The following is a 22,498-nucleotide window of genomic DNA, read 5'->3' on the forward strand; positions in this document are numbered from 1 at the left end:
AACCTAAAGAGTGCTCATCAATGGCTGCTCTTCATCCTGGAGAGAAGTGACCAGTGGGGTCCCACAGGGTTCTGTTCTGGGCCTATTCAACATCTTTATCAATGACTTGGATGACAGAATTGGGGGCATGCTTATCAAATTTGCAGATGACACCAAATGAGGAGTAGTAGCTAATACAATAGAGGAGAGGATCAAATGACCTTAATAGATTAGAAAGCTGGGCCAAAACTAACAAAATGAATTTCAGCACAGAGAAATATAAGACACTGCATTCAGGCAAAAAAAATAAATAAATGCATAACTATAGGATGGGGGATGCTTGGATTAACAAGACTACATGTGAAAGGGATCTAGGAGTCCTAATAGACCACAAGTTGAACATGAGTCAACAGTGTGATGCAGCAGCTAAAAAGGCCAATGCAAATTTAGGCTGCATCAATAGAGGTATAGTGTCTAGATCAAGGGAAGTAATAGCGCCACTGTATTCTGTTTTGGTCAAACCTCACCTGGAATACTGTGTCCAATTCTGGGCACCACAATTTAAAAAAGGATGTTGGCAAACTGGAGCATGTCCACAGGAAAACCACCGAAATGGTAAAGGGTATGGAAACCATGCCTTATGTTAGCTTACACTTTGTAAACTGCTTAGGGAGTGCTTAAGTAAGTTAAGTGTACTGATAAGTGGTATAGAAATGTACTTGCTATTGCTATTATGAGGAGAGACTTAGGGAACTGGGTATGTTTAGCCTGGAGAAGAGATGGTCAAGAGGTGATACGATAGCCCTGTTTAAATATTTGAAAGGATGTCATATTGAGGATGGAGCAAGCTTGTTTTCTGCAGCTCCTGAGAATAGGACCTGGAACAATGGATTCAAAGTACAGGAAAAGAAATTCCACCTCAACATTAGGAAGTACCTACTGATAATAAGAGCTGTTTGACAGTGGAAGACACTTCCTCGGAGAGTGATGGAGTCTCCTCGTTTGGAGGTTTTTAAACAGAGGCTGGATGGTCATCTGTCAGGGATGCTTTGATTCTAAATTCTTGCATGGCAGGGGGTTGGACTGGATGGCCCTTGTGGACTTCCAATTCTATGATTTTCTGATTCTAGTTTGGTGAGGCACTAAAGATTTCTGGCAGAGCCTTCTACATATTCCTCCCTAAATTACAAATCAAATGATTCCATACAAAGCTGTGGGAGTAAAGTGGTGTTAAAGTGCTATAGTTATGTAGTGCAAAAGGGCCCTAAGATATGTAGAACAGCAATAGATAGTTTGACCACAGTGTGGAAAGAAAATTTAATTTTTTGTAAACACATATACCAGTGTCATAATTGAAACTGCTAAGCACTTTGCTTAGTACAGGCAGGTTTTTCCCCCCTCTGAAACCACACATAGGAAAGACATGCTCACTGGCATGTGTGCTTCTGCAAAGACAGAGTGAGTGATGGTATAGGTAACAAGGATGAACTAGCATAAATGGACAGCTATATGTGCAATCAAGAAAGCTTCAAGACAAGGAGAAAACACAGATAGGTGAAGAGAGGTAGTTTATCATAACCTGAAGTGGGAGCTTTCCAAGGAGCATGAAATACATCAGTCAGGGACAGCTAGTGCCTAGCAAGGGAGGCAAAGAAGAGCAGAAGTGACTGGCAACCTTCACGGTACAGTCAGACAGGTAAAGAGTGGGGCACATGCATCAGAACCCTAGGATAGTAAATTATACTAAAGCATTTTCCCATTCACAGCAGTTGTCTCTCTTTAAATAAAATGTCTTATTCTCAACAGGTAGAACTGTACAGACTGGAGAATTCTGGGATACCATTGTAATCACAGCAGTTGACAAAAAGCAAGAAATAGCTTACCAACAACAGCTGTCAGCAAAACTGAAAAGAAAGGAGCTCCCTCTTGGTGTTGATTATCATGTTTTTGTTGATCCTCCTGGACCAAAAATTGGTGAGTTCTTATACCATACCATGCCTTGTTAATATTAGAATTCAACATGTAAGTTCTTTGTAACAAGTTTAGAATGGGAAGCATAATCAAGGCTAAATTAAGCACTTTGATTCACTTCTGTTCAAATCCACAAGACTTAAAAATGTTTAACTTTGGCAGGCTTGTGCCTCAAGTATGCAATTCTCTTAACTTTTTCAGTATGTGGTACGCAGAAACGGAGCCAATTTGCAGTTTAAATATTCAGTATAATTTGATTAATTTTCAGAGAGATAAAAAGGTTCTCCTTCTGGTGCATATTATGACAGCTGTATCTTTTTCACTGAAAGATTTCCAGAATGCCATTAGAAGTTGAATTATATTCATTAAACCTCCAAAAATATGTTCAAATACTACTATTATGTTTCTTTTGATTCAGATGTGTAGCTGCCATCAGTATTAATGAACCGAATGCTCTTTTGGACAACATTCCAATTGAGTAGATTCATTAAGATAGATCCTGTTTCGGTATAGTTCTTGATGTATTCACATGAGATTTTATGGTGTCTCAAGTAGTGAAGCTCCTTTGTTACCCAAAATGTTGGAGGGACTTGGGAGTCCTCACCAATTCTGTCAGTGTACCCTTAAATGCTGGGGGAATTATTTAGCTCAGAGGAAGCCTGCAAGAGGTTGGGTAACCTAAGGGACCATTTTCACCAATGTATACCAGTATTGACTGCAGTAGGACTCTCAAGTTTAATAAATAAAGAAGGTTTTTATTTAGAAATATGTAAGAGCATAGCCAAATACGCACCCAATACTGATTCAAGCAGAAGCACCATACAAGGCTAACCAGAACTGAAGTATGGAAATTAGATAGCAGAGGCTTAGTATTGTAAAGGGGGTGATATTTACTAGTGCTGAGGAGGAATCCACGGAAAGCAGGGTGGGGCTTAAATGGCATCTGGGAGGAAGAGGCCCTGAACAGTTGGACAGAGCTTCAGTCCAATCTCAAACTGGACATTGCAAGATAGATATTTATATCCTGTTTGGTGCCCTCAAGGGGTACTTAACATTCCCACACAAAGCACATTTCTCACATAATTTACAAAAAGGACAATTTTGTTAGATGGACTTAATTCTAGATTAACAAAATATTGAATGGATATGGGATGACACCAAGATAGATGGATAGGGATGTTGGCTGGGAACACAGCAGGTGGTAGCTTTGCCTTTGTCTCCAGTGCAAGGGAGTATGCAGAAATCACGAGGAAGGATGGAGTGATCAGTAAACCCATTTAACCTTTATTTTGGAATTACCTAGGTTCTTCACATGTCTGGGTGGTGACCCTTCCCATAGGAAAACTTCCTGGTGTTCCAAAGGTCATTGTGACCTCTTAATTTATGTCTGGCTCCTGATATGAAACTATGAAGCCCCATATACACCACAGGGGGTGTTGTGCATGCTAACACTTTCCTGAACTTGAATAGAGGGATGTAAGATTGCTGTATGGGTAGTATCATGTCTAGTTCCAACACTGAAGCAGAGGTTTCCAACCTTTTTGACTCACAGAGCCCTTATTTCTGTGGTGGAGCCCCTAAGAGGCCTGCCCTATGTCTTACAAGTTAATGGTGTTTAGGAATATATATTTAAGAATATGTTATTATTATTTAATTTCATTCAATTTTTATTTATTTCATTTTCTTGGAGCGGCCATGGCACACTTGGGAAGTGCATGTGGAGCCCTAAAGGCTCCTCGGAGCACAGGTTGGGAACTCCTGCCCTAAAGAATAAGAACACTTTTGCTAGTAAAACAGTTTATATGTTTTATACTCTTTCACCAAGCTTAATTTCAGATTTTGTTCTTGAATCTTTGAAACTTTTCTAATGCCTAGATACCCTAAAGGCACCAGATCCCATCCAATCTCGGAAGGTATGCAGGGTCAGCCTTCCTTAGTACTTGTATTGGAAACAGTCAGCAAGGACCAAGTATTGTAGGCTATATTTCAGAGGGAGGAAATGGCTAACACACCTCTGAGGATTCCTTGCTTAGGAAGACATGAAGTTCATGGGTACACTATAAGTAGAAAGATGACTTGAAGGCACACATACACACAATTTCAGATTTTGTTATTGACACTTCAAAACTTTTCTTCATGAATTCTACTTAGACAGAAGAGAAGTCTGCTCAACACAGTAGATTGCTCAGCTTTCAAGAATATAGTTGACCTTCCCGTTTCTTACGTGTCCTTACACTTGAGATGTGCATGGCTCCCATCAGTTTATGAGTTAACAGAGAAATCACAAGACACTGAATTAAAGCTTCCCCATTGCTGGGGTTCAGGATTTCAACAATAATACGTTCTTTGTTTGGAAGAGATGCACTGTAACCTACATAGATACTATTGCATCAGTTTTATCTTTGGTCTGAAAATGACTTGTGAATTTTAGTGTACAAATTTACAGATATGCAGATCTCTTAACATTTATGCCAGTGGAGTAGACAGAACTGAAGTCAGACTTATGTTTTGGAGTGTTGATTTAGAAACTTGTATAATCTTTCCCTTATGTTGAAATGCAGTTTATTTACATCTTACATTTGCATCCTACCATTTCTCCAATGTATTATTATTATTAACCTTTATTTATGACTGTTCTATTACTTTAGAACAGTGTGTTGACTCTCTTATTGGACCCTCACAGTAGCCCTTTGTAAAAGATGATGCCTGGTTCAAGTTCACCCAGTAAGCTTCATCCCTTTGTCTCTACTTGAGCTGATATGCCACTTAAAAGGTGGAAGAGGAAGAGCATTTCTCATCAGCCTTTCAAAAATGAGGCTAGTTCAGTGGTGTCGTACTATAAGTGAGTGAATGAATATCCATGGCATATTAAGTATCTCTGGTTGTTATTTCCAAACTGAAGTATGTGTTGAAATGTTTTATAGGAAACGGTGGATCAACACTTCATGTCCTTCAGTGCTTAGAAGAGCATTATGGTGATAAATGGGATTCTCTTACTGTCTTGTTAATTCATTCTGGTAATCTTTTCCTTACAATTACACTTCTCTTGAATTATGTAAAGTGGCTGCTTTTTTCCCTTGAAGAAAGGAGAGCAGTGAAGGTGAACTGGTATTTTTCCTGCAATAAAATTAAATTTAAATTAGATTGGCTTATTTAGGTCAAAGCTTCCCCAGCATCATAACCTTTAAATTGTTAAAGTTGCACTCAAAAATCCTTGATATGGAGGGAAGGAAGGAAAACAGAACATCAGTATCAATAGCAAAGAAAATCTTACCCACATGTAATTCACCAAAAGCTGGAGAGGACAACTTAGAAGTTACTTAGATTCAGAAAGCCTGTGAGATGCCTGGTACACAGTGGCAGCATTACATCAGGCTGTAATCATTCTGTGCATTGTCCATTGATATGGGATGAATTATAACATTACTCACTTTATTATGGGCTTTCTTTGGATATGGTAAAAGAAGCACATTTTGCTAGTTATTTTTCCTTTACACAGTGTAAGGCTGCAGCTTTTTGCTTGTGATCAGGGTTATGAAGCATTGTACAGATCAGCGAATACACTCTGTAATTCAAAGAGTGACTTTTGAGTTAATGAGATATGTAAGCTATTGTCATTTGTTTTTTGAAAACATAACTTCATACCAAATACTGATACTGTACTGATTTGGCCTTGGAGTAGCAGAAGAAACTATTGTTATCCCCATTTTTTAGTCCTTAATTGTACAAATCTAAGTGTAACAATTATAAATCTAACTGTTAATATTTTTCCTTCATGTCTAACTAGCAGTCTACCTATAAAACATGATATGAGTAGAAATTTTGCTGAAATGTTCTGTAAACAATTTACAATATACATGCTTTAAAATAGTACTATTAGTTTCATATCAGTTGACTTCCTTTCCATTCAAACTTTAATTTTCATAATGAATGAAACAAAAATAATGTATTAGTACTATTTTAAAACATGCATATTCTATAGCATCTAAGAATAAGTATTTGATATGAAAAGATCTTATTATTTGAATGCTTTAAATGATAATGACAGTGATAATGTGAATTTAGATATAAGTTCTCTCTAGATAAAGCTTTTACTTCCTTGATTTGTAAACTTGTTTTGTAAATATCGTAAACTGCTCTGAGTAACTGGGGAAGAAATAAAATATAAATCTATGTAAATAAATCCCCTCTGCATCTAGTGTCAGAAGTGGGAATATTATTAGATCACAACTATAATATCTCTTTGCTAGCTTGTTATCTCGGGTTGATGGGAACTACATTCCAGCAATATTGGAGGGCTATATATTTGCCACCCCATCCCATAATTTTCTGCTCCAGATTTCAGATGTAATAATAATGATGATGATGATGATAAATTTTATTTGTATATCATTTTTCCCTAGATCAAAACAGTTTACAGACTATAATGTTGTAAATGTTTCCATAAAGTGTTTTACCAAGTGGGGGTATTTTCATAGGGCTATTTCATCAGTTGGACAAAAATGGTTATATGAAGAAGCCTTGAGTTAAATCTTTTAAACTCATAGTACATGTCTGCATTATGTGCCTTAATTATTCTTGTTTCTTTTTTTCTTCTTCTATGAAGGTGGATATAGTCAACGTTTACCAAATGCAAGTGCTCTGGGAAAAATTTTTACAGCTTTGCCTTTTGGAGATCCAGTTTATCAAATGCTGGATTTAAAACTGGCAATGTACATTGATTTTCCTATTCATATGAGTCCAGGTGTTTTGATTACTTGTGCAGATGATATTGAGCTCTATAACATTGAAGCAACTGAATTCATAAGGTTTGATCGGCCTGGATTTACTGCATTAGCTCATCCTTCCACCTTGACTATTGGTACGTCTCATGGTGTGTTTGTTTTGGAGCCACCATTACAAGTGACAGAAAAAAGAGACCTTGAATACAGATTTTGTCACCGTTTCCTGCATAAGCCTAGCATTGAAAGTATGTACCAGTTGGGAGCAGTGTATAAAAGGCATAATTGTCAGACAAATGAACTTCCTAGAGACCTGGAAAGTTCAACTGTGGACCCTGAATATGCGTATACAGATAGCTTATTTTACATTGATCACAGCACTGCAAAACTACTGCTAGGATTTTATAAGCAGTTGGGCATGCTTTGTTGTGAAATAGATGCATATGGTGACTTTCTCCAAGCAATAGGGTCTGGAGCAACACAAGGTTATGCAGAAAATGTCACAAAAGAAGATTCAGGTCTAATGGAAATAAGGGAGAAGTTATTTGCTCTTCTCAAAGGATTGCCTTTCAATGTTATACTTTTAAATAACTCCAAATTCTATCACATTGGGACTACTCAAGAGTGTTTGTTTCATTTCACCTCTGATAGAAAACTGAGACTGGAAATGGGTTTGCTGCCCGCTGTTTTTAGCATCTGTCCAAACAGCACAGAAGATTTAGAGAAATCACCTTGCATCATTCACAGTTTACTGAATTTACAGTGTTCTGTTGCACCTGGTTCAGTAGTTGAATATTCTAGACTTGGACCTGAGGTGTCAATAGGAACTAACTGTATTATCAGTGGCTGCTCTATTGACACAAAAGCAGACATACCACCAAATACTTTCCTGACAACACTAAGCATGAGGATTGATGGAGAATTAATGTATGTGAGCATGGTGTTTGGGATAGAAGATAATTTGAAAAAGAATGTGACAGACCTGGCAGATACACAGTTGCTAAGCTTTTTTGGAATCAGCCTTGTACAGTTCTTGGAGCTCTGGGGCCTGAGTGTTTCAGGTGAGCTCTTTTCTGGTGACAAGACACATCTGAGTTTATGGACAGTTCGGATTTTCCCAGTTTGCTCCACTTTAAGTGATTCAGTGAAAGTGTCATTAGGGATTTTAAATTCAGTGCAGAACAAGTCACCTTTTAAACTGAATGGTTTTAAGCTCTTGTCTGTTGAAGAAATGCTTCAGTACAAAGATGTAGAAGACATGTTGAAGTTCCGGCAACAACTGTATGAAGAAATCAGTCTACAGAAACAAAAAGAGAAATCTGATTTATAAAATATATGAAAGTGGTATATTTCCCTCATTCCTTAATTTGAAGACGATTGATTGCTTTCAAGCTTGCAAAACCCCAGAAGCAAGCACTACACACACATTTTCTGTGCTTTTCATTGAAGTGGAAATAATGAAACTGCATTAACAGTGTTATTGTAGCATAACATTAATAATGCAAAAAATGCAGATAAACTATTCTTTTGATGAAAAAATTAATGAAATATTTCAAATCTATGAAAACACAAAAGAGGCAAATTTTCATAGCTACTCATTATTATTATGTTTCCATTTTTTATTAATTCAAGTGTGGAATAGAACTTGTTAATTAGAAATTTGATTGAAACCCTCTTAAAACTTTTTCAAAGAATAATGTTACCTCTAGCAACATTTTTCACTTTCCAGGTTTGTTTGTTGCAGGTGGGCAAAATGCTTGTGCATTTTAACATGTCTATTTAAAGCTTTGCTGAATATTGAGACATCAGCATGAAAGTTAGTGTGCATGTTTCCATCACCTTTTACATTTGTTATGGAAATTGCAGCTCCATCCCCATGTCTGTTTTTAAGGCAGATATGGCAGAGTCCAGAAAAAACAAATTGTAAGGAATTGTACCATTAAAGCAAGACTTCCCAAACACTGTACTTCTCAAATTGGAATGATAAAGTTTAATTTCAAATCTTTTTTAGTAATTTCCAAATTGCCAGTTTAAGGATATCCTGTCGTAATTTTGAGTTTCTGACCATTTCTGTGTTTGAGTTACTTAGCTGCTCTGTCAAATTGTATGTATAGATATGGATGTTAATTGTCACTTGATCATTTGTCTGTCCTTTTATTGACTAATTAATAGAAGTTTAATATCTTGTAAGCCCCAGGTGAGGAAGTTGTGCTGCACAGTCATAAACATATTTATTCAGGAATAAAGTCTTCTGAGCTCAATAGGATTTACTCTGTGGTAACTAGGTACAGTGTAAGGTTTTTGACTTACAGAACAATCCTTAACTTTCATGTTTAAGATTACATATTTATTTATGGCACTCTTTAACAGATTTCAATTTTAGTTGACTTTTTTCTATTTTAATACTTGCAATACTGCAATTTTATAATTTGTTTTGTATGACATTCTTAATTTGATTTATTATATTTCTTTAAAAATGTTTTTGTACGATGCCTTGAAGTAAAAGGCGGAGTATAAAACATATAAATAAAATCATGGATTGATTAAATACCATTGTTGTCAGGTTTGGTTTTGTGTGTATACAGTTCTTTTCTGTTTATCGTCACTTGTGTGTTCAACTGATTGTGCAGTCTGCAATACTGAAGCATTAAGTTGTTCCCATTATGTCTTTGTTCAGTTTTGAACAAAGTAAAAATAATAATTTTGTGGCTAAACTGCCAGGTAAGACAAGAATCTAATAGAATTATTCCAGCCCCTGCTCCCTATGCTGAGAAAAGAAGGCCATGCTTTGTGAGCCCAGGGCAAAATGTTCCAGTTGTTCCCCTCTGGGTAGCCTAAAAGTCCAGACTGAAACTGGCCTGTCTAGAAGATTCAGATCCACTTCAGAGGTGTTTTTTTTTGGGGGGGGGGTGTATTGTAATTCCAGTTTGAATATACAGTCCACCCTCTATATTGGCATGCAAACAATCTATAACTTGGACCATTTATGGATGACCCCCACCCCATTATTGTGAATGGTGGTGTGTGGATGGAACCATGGCAACACTGTCACGTGCACTTCATGCATCCATTGGCACTAATGGGACATGAAATCCCATGTTTTTCATCTGTGGGGGGAGGTGTGGAATGGAACTCCCATCGATACAGAGGATAGACTGTACATTTAGACGTTGATGGGAGTCACTATGGAGTCAAGCAGAGGGGCAGGAAAGAGTGGCCCAAAGCTGCTTCTTCTGAGAGCAGGCTGAGACCCCATTGACTGCACTGACCGCTCCCAGAGTGGCCTGCATGCGCACACCATAACCATACGGCATAGCCATGCTGCTGGGTTGTTTTTTAATTTTGTCCCTACCATCCATGTCTACTGTCACAGAAACACACTGCCAGCAAATGCCTCCTGCCTAGATGCCATCCCATTGGATGGCTGCCCTCTTTGATAGTGCAGTCGCACCTGCGACCCTGCACTGGACATCAGAGCAGAGTTCTGCCCGGTAAGACACTGGCAATGCACAATCATGTCACCCTTCACACCCTGCCCCATCTTGGGACTGTCTGGTTTGTGTATATTGTACTTATAGCCATTGGAGGTGTCACACTCATTTTTTTCCTATTGCTGCCTTGATAGCAGGTTTCATTCTTTTTAAATGTGAACCTAAGTGTTAAGGTTAGGATGGAGCACTTAGTTGGATTGGGTCATTTGATTTAAGGTTTTTCTTTGGCTACTTTTTCAGGTTGAAAGAGGAACAATTTGGTATAGAAACACATGCACACTTACCTTTGTACCCCCTAACAGTCAGCCTCGCAAACAAAATCCCTTTTCCATTATTTCAAAATGTCTATTTTTGTAATCATCCAAAGCCTTTTCATTCCAGCCGTCTTTTATGCAAATGCTTATTCAACAGCTTTAACCACAAGACTGACACATAAACTTTGCATGCTTTGTAGAACTGGCATATTAAATAGAACATTGGGATTCCAGTAATTCAGATTCTTTCATTCTTTTTATAATTTTTATATGAAAAATAAGAGTTTGTTATGCATACATTCTAACAGGTACATGTTGGATAGAAATTACAGAAGTATGAAATGCATCCTATTCAAGTAATAAACTAAGGCAATCTTTTTATTTATTGGGGTTTGTTCATAAGTGTTAGAATCCCAATCTTTGCCCTCCATCATTCAATCTCAGTTATTTTTGTTTCCAAGCACTTTATTATTTCCCCTTTTTTGGCACCTTATCAGGGTTTTCTAATTTATTTGTGCTGAACTGGCCTCCATTTATATGACTCCCATTTCACTTTTTAGCAGATCTTGGAAAAGTAACTACTGGGGTTTTGTTGTTGTTAACTGCCTTTGAGTCGACATCGACTCATGGGAGTCCTGTGGATGAGACATCTCCAAGAACCATCCTCATCCTCTTTGCTCAGGTCCTGTAGCCTTCCTGTTTAAGTTTAACCATCTAGTGGTTTATAAATAATAATAAAAAAATATTAGTGTGTGATCTTCCTCTCTTTCTGCTGCCCTCAAACTTTCTCAGCATTATTGTCTTTTCCAATGAGTTGTGCCTTCCACGATGTTGCCAAAGCAGTAGACTTCCATGATGTGGCCGAAGTAGGCTGAAATCTCAGTTTAGTCATCTTGGCTACCCCTCCTAGAACTCCCCATTCTAGGAGTGGTAGCTTAAAAGTATATTTTTCAAGGTTGTACTTCTAGGAAGAGCTACATTAGCACACATGATCTGCAAAGACGTTTTCTAGATCCCATTGTCTTGCTAGGGTGTGTGGGGCTTATTAACACCCTTTGAGGGTGTCTTTTTTGGGGGAGGGGGGTTCAACCCAGGCCCTGGGCTGCTATAGTTGTGATTCAAGGCACTCAATCATAATTCATAATACTCACACATCATTCCCTGTTTCATTCCAAAGGGCACAGCAGATCAAGTTCATAAACCCACTGTCTCTCTCCACAATCCCCTCTTGGCCTTCTGCTGCACTGGCATTGCATAAGATGTTTGCACATACAAACATTTGCACTAATACAGACAGCCATTGTGCAAGCTGGGAATGAGTGATGATGGATGGCCAGACTTTGAAACCATCTCATACTGAAAAAAATCAAAAGTTCTTCCTTCTCTGGTGCTGCTTACCCTTAAGACCCTCCAAACCTGGAAAAACACAGCAACAAAATACCCTGCCAACCTGGAAACACCCTGAAATGTCAAGTAATGCTATGCAATGTGACAACTCAACTCCCATTGCCTTGAAAAGAATAATCTGCTGTTGTGAGGCTCCAGACAGGTTGAAGAAGATGTATTGCTTAATGGTCAGTAAATGTATGATATTTCATGTGTTTTGTGTTCAGATGCTAATGTAAGCCAATTTGATAGGAGGGTGTGTATATATACTGTAATAAAAGAACGTAACAATAATGGTTGTCATGATTTTGGTGTAGTGGACATCAATAACAAATGCAGAAATAGAAAGGATACTTGCCATCTTATGTATACATTTTGGTGCCTCACAATTAGACACATACACCCCAGATATCTGAAAATTGCCTTTGCTCTGATAGTAGAAAACTTAAAATGATCATCTGACCAACCATGTTTCTGAGAGCATGTACAAAGGGGAAAACAATTCTTGCTTAAAAAAACCCAACATAGGAATAGTGCTTCTGAGGAAATATAAGAAATGGTGAAAAGAAGTTTAGATGGGGGTTTGGCTGCTTTGAAGAGCTGGGAGCTTTCAATGCTGCCTGTCTTAGTGAGAATACATGCCCCTTTTAGACACTGAAAACTTCTGCTGTCCTTTTGCTCTGTAACACATTTCTAGGAAAAACTTTCTTTTTGTGAAAAAGGTCTGGGAAGGGAATAATAATAGTAGCAGCACTGGGAAAGTTACTTTGTTAACCCTACTGACTTAGAAATCTTTTGGGCGAAACAGACTGCCCCTTTGCGCCGTCTTCTGGACGGTTTAGGAGTGCGATGTTTATATGCTGCACACTCCCAGGCTGCCCGGACGACACCCAGCCACTTACATGGGGGTGGCTTCATGATGATCCAGTGGTGCTGCAAGCTGCCGGAGCGTCATGAAGCCAGGTTCCTGCCGCAGTGTGGGTGGAAAAGACGACTTTTTGCCGCCCAAAAAAGCAGTGGCTATTTGCTGCTCCTTTTTTGGGCGGCTTCAAAGTGGATTGGGACTGTGGCGTGCGGTTGCTGTGGCCCCAATCCAGTTTCAGAAGGGGCTGTTTCAAGCCACCCCTTCCACCAGACTACCATGACAGTGGAAAAACTAATTAAAAAAAAAAACAAACCTTTTTTTTACCTGAGAGAATACATCTCTAGGAATCTGTAGGTCCTCCAGCACAACTTTGTGGTTAACAACTGCCAGAAGAACCATGCTGGAAGACCTACAAATGCCTAGAGAAGTGTTTTCTATAGGAATCTGTAGGTCTTCCAGTGCAACTCTGTGGTCAACTTCCAGCAGAATTTCTCTGGAGGACTTAGAGATTCCTAGGGAGAACATATTAATCAAACTCACAAATAAATCTGCAAAAGTCAAAGTTGCAAATGTGGAATGAAGCATTTTTACACACAGATTTTGAAAAAAAAAAGGCTTCCAGAGAAACTTGCAAACATCAGTAATGACATCAATAATGAGTTCATGGCATGAGTGTCCAGCAGTTAACCAAATTCAGAAATAAAGGCTTCAGTAGTTAAAACTCAGCAAACCTTTATTCAGTAACTATAGATCCACATTAGAAATATTCACTGTCAGAACTAAACAGCAAGTATTACATTGCCTAATTAAAAGACAAATAATGTCAAAATACTGAACTGGTATTTCATTCATTACCTACTCAAATAATTCCCATACCTCCTCCCCCTTTGTTCTTTCCTCCAGCTTCTTCCCAGCAGAATGACTGATGTCACAGTCCATGGCTGACTCCTCTATTTTGTTGTCATACCATCTGTGTGATAACCATTCCCTTACATTAATTATTACACTGCATATCCCATCACTGTACCTCAGCCTGCCCCTAAATTCATGAGGGTAAGATGCAAAAGCAGCACTTGACACAGGTTTATAATCTGAAAGAGACAATATAAAAGGGAAAGGGGTTGGGAGAGAAGAGAAGAAAAGCCTTGTCATTAGCAATAAATAAACTAGTTAAGTATGCTGAGTTCCATAAAAATATTATTCCATTACAAGATGCTAGATATGTGCTACATACAAAAAAAAAATTTGCCAAAATGGCTAAGGCCCTTTCTGGCATTGTAATGTCTAAACTAATAGGAAATAAATAAAATGGATTTGTAATAGTAATAGTTGATAAGTTAGACTAGCACACTTATATTTGTTGGACACTATTGTCTTACTCATTTTGTGTTTCTCCTTATCTGGGACTAATATGGCTAGCGTCACAGCTTTATCACAATTTATTTAAAATCTCAAAGCAGACTTTTCTTTGTCTTTGTTTGTGTTTAGCTACTGCTCTTTGTCAGATTTAGTTACTGCTCTTTGATGCCAGTGGCTTCTCAGCTCGATTCTAACCTCTTCTTCAAGATTACATCCTTATGTTTCTGAGCGTTGCAGTAGCAAGTACCAATTCAATAAAGAGCCTACAGTTCCTTTTTCTTACACAAACTTGAAATCTTGCAATAGCTTCTGGCAATACTACCTGCCCCTTCCTGACCTCACACAGCTTCCAGAAGCTTCTCTGTTAAGTTGATTGATATGCCTGCTCTTCCTCTTCTTATCTCTGTGGAAGCTGCCACATATATAGCCTATGCCACTTTTCAATCCCGAATGTTTTTTATACCTCCATTGATTCTGATGGCTTTCATATCAGCCCTTTCTATCTGTACTATGTGAATTATCATTTCAAAATGCAAAGTGTAATTTTACTTGTAAAATAATTATTAAATACCCCTTTGCTGTTATAACATCCTTTACATTTTTATTTATTTATTTATTTTTCAAATTTTAAATACAGAGCTTGGACATTAATCAGTAGAACAGTACTGTGTTCTGTGTTAACAGAAAATGAATGCTGAACATATAAACATCTTCAAGAATATAAGATTTTGCTGCAGATTGTCAACTTCATTTTGGCACAACTTTAAACTCTTCACTGTTTATCGCTGCTTTCCAGTTCACACCAGTAAAATACAGAAATTTAATGATCTTAGCTGTTGGATACTGTTGATCATTTGCTCTCATGGTGGTCTGCTTATAGACTCACCATTGCTGGCTTCAGTTGTGTAGGTAGCTGGTTATCTCTAACCTCTAATAGAAAAATTAGGACTACAGGGAGATATTTCATAAATGTAAATGTTGCATTAAAATGTATTCTACAGAGATGGATTTACTAATGTTCTCAGACATATCCAGTTGTTTCACAGTAAGCTCATAAACAAAGTATTTAAATAGCATGATTGACCATACTGGAAATTCAGGCTACTGGGATCCCTTGATGTCACTTAACTATACTTTTATGCTAGTACATGGTCAGTGGGAAATTAGGTCTTAACCTTTAAAGTGCTTTACAGCTGGAGATCAGAAAGGAATTGGTTCCACAAGTCTCCATCAGTACAACAATATGAGTTTCAGAGGCCCTGCTCTGTTTCCTCACTGTCTAAGATATGCTGAGTGAATGCCAACAACAGTGGTGTCACTGATTTTTGGAATGCACTCTCCAGGATGCACCTAGATTTAACTTTTCATTTTCTCTGGATTTTTATTTTAATCTGTTTGTTCTTTGCGGGTACTTATCTATCTATCTATCTATCTATCTATCTATCTATCTATCTGCTTTGTATGTATTTTTGTACCCTTTTGTTATGATTTGAAATTTTGTAACCCATCCTCAACATTTAATTGAAGGGCAGGGATAAATCCCTATAGAAAATAAGTAAAATTACTTTTGACCCAAGATGAACAGCCAATTCTTTCTAGCTTTTAGCTTTCAGCAGTGACAGTATAGGTAAATTTGAATTAAACTCACCTCCCATTCCTCTCCTGTCACTATGACATCAAGGATCACATAGAACAAGTAATCATGGCTCAGCTGTAAAACAGGGGCAGGATAAAGGTGGATAAATATGCCAGCTCATTTTAGCTTGATCTGCCTTCACTGAGGGGAGCCATAGGCAGTTCAAAAAAATTTCACTGTCCACATAAACATACATGCAGAAGTATGCATGATCTTAAAAGACAGTAGAAGAAAGAGGAGATTTGTGATGAGTCCATTTTCAAGCAAAGGTACCCCATCCCATCCCATCCCATCCCATCCCATCCCATCCCATCCCCAAGACACCTCCCAAAGCGTACCAGTCATAGAGAAGTTAAAGCTATCATGACACAGCAATGTTTCTAAGCACAGAGGAATAGGTTTATTTATTCAGTTTATATCCTGCTTTTCTTCCAATATGTGATCCAAAGCAGCTTGCAATGTAATTGACTAGAAAATGGTTAAAACAATATGTAATACTGTTTTGAAAATCATTAAACCATTTAATTAAAATTTTAATTTAAATTGTTAAATCATACTCAAAATATATATTTTAAAAAGAGCACACCCAGTCCCAAACAGTAACAGGCTGAAGACCTGTTTAAATAAGATGTTTGCCTATGGCAAAAAGAGCAGGGACAGGGTCAACTAAGTTTCCCTTGGGATGGTGATCCATAGCCTACATGCAACCACTAAGAAGGCCTTCTCCTGTGTCCTCACCCTGTGTGACAGCGATGGGATGACTTTTTGAAAGGGATCTAGGAGTCCAGGTAGACCACAAGTTGAACATGAGTCAACAGTGTGATGCGGCAGCTAACAAGGCCAATGTGATTTTAGGCTGCATCAATAGAAGTATAGTGTCTAGATCAAGGGAAGTGATAGTGCCACTCTATTCTGCTCTGGTCAGGCCCTACCTGGAATATTGTGTCCAGTTCTGGGCACCACAATTGAAAAAGAATGTGGAGAAACTGGAGCGTGTCCAAAGGAGGGAGACTAAAATGGTGAAGGGTCTGGAAACCATGCCTATGAGGAATGACTTAGGGAGCTGGGGATGTTTAGCCTGGAGAAGAGAAGGTTAAGAGGTGATATGATAGCCCTGTTTAAATATTTGAAGGGATGTCATATTGAGGAGGGAGCAAGTTTGTTTTCTGCTGCTCCATAGACTAGAACGCGGAACAGTGCATGCAAGTTACAGGAAAAGAGATTCCATCTCAAGATTAGGATGAACTTCCGAACAGTAAGGGCTGTTCAACCAGGGAACAAACTCCCTCAGAATGTGGTGGAGTCTCCTTCCTTGGAGGTCTTCAAACAGAGGCTGGATGGCCATCTGTCGGGGATGCTTTGATTTAGATTTCCTGCATGGCAGGGGGTTGGACTGGATGGCCCTTATGGCCTCTTTCAACTCTATGATTCTATGGTTTGGATGGGTGGCATTCATACAGAATGTGAATATGTAATGTGTGGCTCGCAAAAAATAGATTACTGTATATAAGCAAACTGGCACTATAGTCGAATGTGTAGTAGTAACTGGATAGCAATTAAACCACGTGGAAACATTCAAAGTAAAACAAGAGCTGGCATTTTATTTATGGGGCAGGAATGAACATGGGAGGCTGCAGAGAGAGTTAAAACGGTGAACACATACTGATTCTCTCACTAAATCTGTGACTGCCTCTGACATGCCTTGGAAAATAAAGGCTTGAAGTCAAGTTTTAATTCCCCTCTGACACTGTAGCATGATGTAATGTCTCCCTAATATTATTTATTGTTAAAGTTATCCTTAGCCTTCATCATATATCATTACTAATCAGTGAAGTTGAGTTTTCTTTCCTCCACCGCCACCCATCCCCAAATCCAATCCTGCAAACATTCTTCTTGGGATAAAATTCAAAAGAGTTTGGATGGTTAGAATATACCCTCTAGTGTTTCAGAGATGAAAAGCATAATGTGGCCAAGCAACATTTGGATTGTAGTGCCTGAGCCTACCAAGAAGAACAAAATTTTGCCCTCTTCTCTCCGATCCCAGTTTGCAGCAGCTGAAGTAAGCTAAGGACACAGAAAGAAAGTGGGAGAAGTCGAGACAAACTGGGACATTTTAAAAGCAGCTGAAAAAGTGGGACAACAGAGGGTTAACTGGGATTGTCCCTATCTTTGAGACAGTTGGAGAGTATGTTAGAAAGGCTTGGCTTCCTTCTGTGTGAACAGAATTTTGAACTACTTGGGCCTTTGGTGTGCTCCAAGTCTTTTTCTATATTCTTAGCAGATACAGGGCCATGGTTTTTATTAAGAGTGTGGTGGTGTTTTCTCACTGTAATAAGGAATGGTTTTAAAATTAAGTACACAGAAAAACACATATACACAGACAATCCACCCCAGCTACTACATTAAGTGTTGGCTAATAATCTGACAATATCTGGAAAGTCACTTATGATAAATGATATGCTCTGCCCACTTTTCTGTCTGATGTAATTTTCCAGTGTTCCCATGTTTAGGTTTCCCTGGAAAAAGAGATAGCTGTAGATTTGTGGGATGTATGTAATTTTTAACTTTCTTTAACAAAAAAAAAAAAAAATCAATCTGGGAATTGTTGTAGTGCAAAACAATCCTACAGGCAGCATATTCCACAGAAGGGCAGCCCTAAAAGGTGATTTTTAGACCTCAGAGTCAGTCAACCTAAAGTTAGCTGACAAACATCTTGGCCAAAATGGCTTTAAGAAGTGTCTTCAGTGATTATATTCTTCCTAACGTTTCGCAGTTGAAAACCTGGACTTGTGTAGGCAAACAATAGTAAACTGTGCTCAAGATGGCAAATGTTATTAATGAGGAACAACACAAAAGGTAGGAGGGGGTTGCAGCAGCTTGCTTTTGCCTGAGCCCATTAGGAATAATCCTTAATTAGAAATGCCTTGACAGCCTCTTCCCTCTTCTCCCTTTTAGTTAACTGAGTGCAAATTAATTTGGCAATTTGAAAGTGGGTTGTAGCGATTGAAATAAGATGAGAAGTGGTAAGAGCAGAGAGAAAACAAAATGTTTTAAAAGCAGGTGGGGGAAAATGAGATGACAGAGGATTAATCAGTATCATCCCTGCCAACTAGGACATTTGGAAGGTATGCTATTCCCTGGGAAATTTAGCATTAATTTTCCAGACAAGTGAAGAGGTTGGTGGCTTGACCACTGAACCACACACAGTCATTTTGGTCCCATTTAGAATTTCCATAATTTTCTACCACCAAACTGGGACAAAATGTACAAAAATTGTAGGACAAAATTTAGGTTAAAATGTGGGACAAATGTAGGACAAAATTTACCCCCCCCCAAAAAAAAGTAGGACATTCAAGAAAAATGCAGGACACAACCAACTAAAAGCCAAAAACATTAATATATATATATTTAAAAAAACCATTAATATAAATCCTTATATTATAGAAATCTTGTTGCACCCCTGAGACTAAATGCATCTGAGGAAGCAGACTTTAAAAAAGCTCATGCTGCCAACTTCTTTCTTTCAGTTGATAATAATAATAATAATAATAATAGAACTCAAGGACATAGAGATTTTGGAGCACCTCTGAGACTAAATGCATCTGAAGAAGCGTGGAAGGAAGCAGCGTTGGAAGAGGACCAGGGTTCGATCCCTTGCTTGGCCATAAAAAAAAACCACTGGGCTAGTCACACTTTCTCAGCCTCACGGGAAGGGGCAGGCAAACCCCTTATGAACAAATCTTCCAAGAAAATCTTTGAGCAAGTCACACTCTCTCAGCCTCAGAGGGAGGAAAAGGCAAAACACCTCTGAACAAACATTCCAAGAAAACCCCTTGGGTAAGTCACACCCGAGGCTGCCCTCTGCCAAGCCAAAGGCGCAGAAAATGGTGGCGGCAGCCACATCCTTTCCCCCCAGCCCTCCCAGGCAGAGAGAGGCCTAGAAGGCCTAGGTCGCCTGGTGCCACAACAAAACCTTGCTGAACAGTGGCCTGGTAGGACTTTGTGGAGGGAGGAGGGATGGGGACACCACTGCCATTCGGTGAGGTTTTGGGGTGGCAGCGGGCAGCCTAGGCTCCCTCTGTGGGTGAATCATAGAATCATAGAGTTGGAAGAGACTGCAAGGGCCATCCAGTCCAACCACCTGACATGCAGGAAATCTAAATCAAAGCATCCCCGACAGATGGCCATCCAGCCTTTGTTTGAAGGGATGGGGCTGCCACTGCCCCGAAACATCACTGAATGGCACCCAAAGGGAAGCAGGGGCAGCAGCGGCAAGCCCAGTCCCAACCCCAACCCCAACCCCCCAGGCCCAGCAGGACCTATGCCTAGCAGGCCTTGTAGGACCTTGTTTCTGCTGCCCTGCCTCTCTCAGCCTGTCTCCATTCCGCAGCTCTCTCAGCTGAAAGCTCCTTCTCCTCTGGGCCTGGCCAATTGGACCGAAGGAGCTGGAAGCCCTCCCCCTGGCTGCAGCCTCAGTCTCCCACAAACATAGCCACTGGCAGGCCTGTTGGGAAAGGGAGGTCAAGCCTGGGGAGAACGAGACACTGAGCTGAGACTAAGGCAAGAACTAAGAGTCTGGGACAGCTGTCTAAAGCAGGATGGGAGATTCCCAAGCCTGAAAAACCGAGGCTGTCCTGCAGAAATCTGGGGTATGGCAACCCTAGACCCATTGATCCTTTTCTGAGAACCAGCATGATGTAGTTGTTTGTGTATTGGACTAGTACTCAAGCTCGAATCCCAGCTCAGCCATTGAAACCCACTAAGTGACCTTGGGCAAATCATACTGTCAGCCTCAGATTAACATCTCTGCATTGGAGATATGCACAAAGACAGTACAGGCAAAACTCCTCTAAACAAATATTGCTGAGAAAACCACATGGTGGGTTGACCTTAGGGTCACTATGAGTCAGAAACAATTTAAAGGCACACAACACAACAACAAATCCTTTCTGTTCAAATGCAAATGCCTATATAGCAATCCTGTAACAATTTTATCCACCATGGAAACTAGAACTGGGGGGGGGGGGATCATAATGAAATAGCTAAAGATATAAGCTCTGTGGTGAACAATATTCCCTTCACAACTAAGATCCCATTCTCATTTCACGCATATTTATTTGTTAAACTGACACCTGGACAGCAACCAAATGGTTGTGTCACAATTTTTCAGAATAAATAATCTATTTCCTGCTCATCCTGGATTGCAGTGTTAGAATGTAATCCTATATATGTCTATTCAGAAGTAATTCCATTCAATTTTAAAGAATGTTACTCAATGTATGAACATCATACACACACACAAACACCAGGAGTTTCTGTGTAGCCTGATAACAGGTTCTTTGATACTGGATACCAGTTGTCCCCTGAGACCACAGGAAACTGCAATGTCTATATAATCTCTTGAATTTTTTTCGCTGCAGTTATAGACAACAGCTGCCATACTCACCCACAAAAGTGAAGCTTCCTCCTGAGGCAGTTTTTTTTTCTTTGCACAAAAGTCTGCTGTGGAATGTGTAAAAAGTGTTTGCTAACACCTTTGCTATGTTCAACATTAGTTCCATTTCAGGCATTTAACATGGCTCTCTACAGCAGACAGGTTTTGTAAACACAGCACTTTTACATAGCTAGAGGATGTCTGTTAAATCTCACTTCAGGGTTAAGCGATGATCCTATCTTAGGCTTTTCTACTATACTCACATAATGCACATTGCCATTTTGCATCCACTAGTTAGTTTTATAAGAAAAAAATGTTGATAACAAAGAAACAGTGTAAAGTCGAAGGCTTTCATGGCTGGCATCCATAGTGTTTTGTGGGTTTTTCGGGCTATGTGGCCATGTTCTAGCAGAGTTTCTTTCTGACGTTTCGCCAGCATCTGTGGCTGGCATCTTCAGATGCTGGCGAAACGTCAGAAAGAAACTCTGCTAGAACATGACCACATAGCCTGAAAAACCCACAAAAACCTAAAGAAAACAGTGATTCCTGGCAAGGTGTGAGTCTCTGTGCATGTGTCCAATGCAGAGACATTAAGCTAAGGAAGTCACTATTCACAGAGTCCAGTTGTGAGATGCTTGTGATTCTAACCAAAGCTTTGAAAATTAATTAGGTCTGAAAATTAATTCAATAATGTTAAGCGTTGGAAATTGGGAGATGAATTCATTGCCACTAACATTAATGGCTGGCAACTATTTGATTGATCAGATTGTTGTTGATTAATTCATTATTTAAATGTCTGGTTTTCAAAACAGGCCATTGGGATTACTGAGAATAGCATGGAGCTTGTTACAGTTGATCTGTAGGGGTACAGACTGTTAGTGACACACAGGCGGGTTACAGACGGGCAGGGGAAGACGTCTTGAAGGTGTCTTCCCCTGAATACGGAGCCTCCAGACCGCCCGCCCCGGGGGCGTGGCTAAGGTGGATGGGGCTTCCACACTGGGGGTAGTGAAGACGCCTCACCTGGGGCCGTTTCTTACCCGCAGCTTCCATACCGCTGCCTTGAAGGACGCTGCAAAGAGAGAGGCAGCTTCCGCACGGGCGGCCAAAAACGCGTTTTTTTTTCTTTTGCCGGCTGGCGGATGCGCAGCTGCGCAGCTGCGGCGGTCAGCACCGGTGGCAGAAAGCGTATGTGCACATTTAAAGCACCCAGGCCCCTTTAAACTTTTTCCCCCGCCCTACCCAAGAACAAAGGTGGCCTCCTGCCAGCTGATGATGGCATCCTTGTCCGCTTGCACGTTGCCAGTCTCACTGGCATCATGGATGCCTCCTCTCCTTTGCTCCCCGTGCTCTTGCTGAATCTGCAGTGCACAGCCACAGCTGTCGCCGCTGCCACCGCTGT

The 22,498-nt window shown here is 39.6% G+C and overlaps 1 protein-coding gene across 2 annotated transcripts in view; it reads left to right on the top strand.

Annotated features, from left to right (window-relative positions):
* The window catches only part of LOC149316419 (serine/threonine-protein kinase TNNI3K), a 255,250-nt gene that overhangs the window by 4,373 nt on the left and 228,379 nt on the right, over positions 1-22,498 (top strand). Inside the window, exons 2-4 of one of the 2 annotated variants that reach the window (XM_089515447.1) lie at positions 1,786-1,953; positions 4,875-4,967; positions 6,557-9,222. In XM_089515447.1, the coding sequence (XP_089371573.1) occupies positions 1,786-1,953; positions 4,875-4,967; positions 6,557-8,001 (1,706 nt within the window). In that variant the 3' untranslated portion in view covers positions 8,002-9,222. Of the gene's footprint in view, positions 1-1,785; positions 1,954-4,874; positions 4,968-6,556; positions 9,223-22,498 lie in introns of those variants that run through there. The other variant, XM_089515448.1, reaches the window with a different exon arrangement.

This window comes from Sceloporus occidentalis, unplaced genomic scaffold (genome assembly GCF_023333645.1).
Source record: "Sceloporus occidentalis isolate IW3139 unplaced genomic scaffold, rSceOcc1.0.p SCAF_3, whole genome shotgun sequence".
NCBI classification, from domain to species: domain Eukaryota; kingdom Metazoa; phylum Chordata; class Lepidosauria; order Squamata; family Phrynosomatidae; genus Sceloporus; species Sceloporus occidentalis.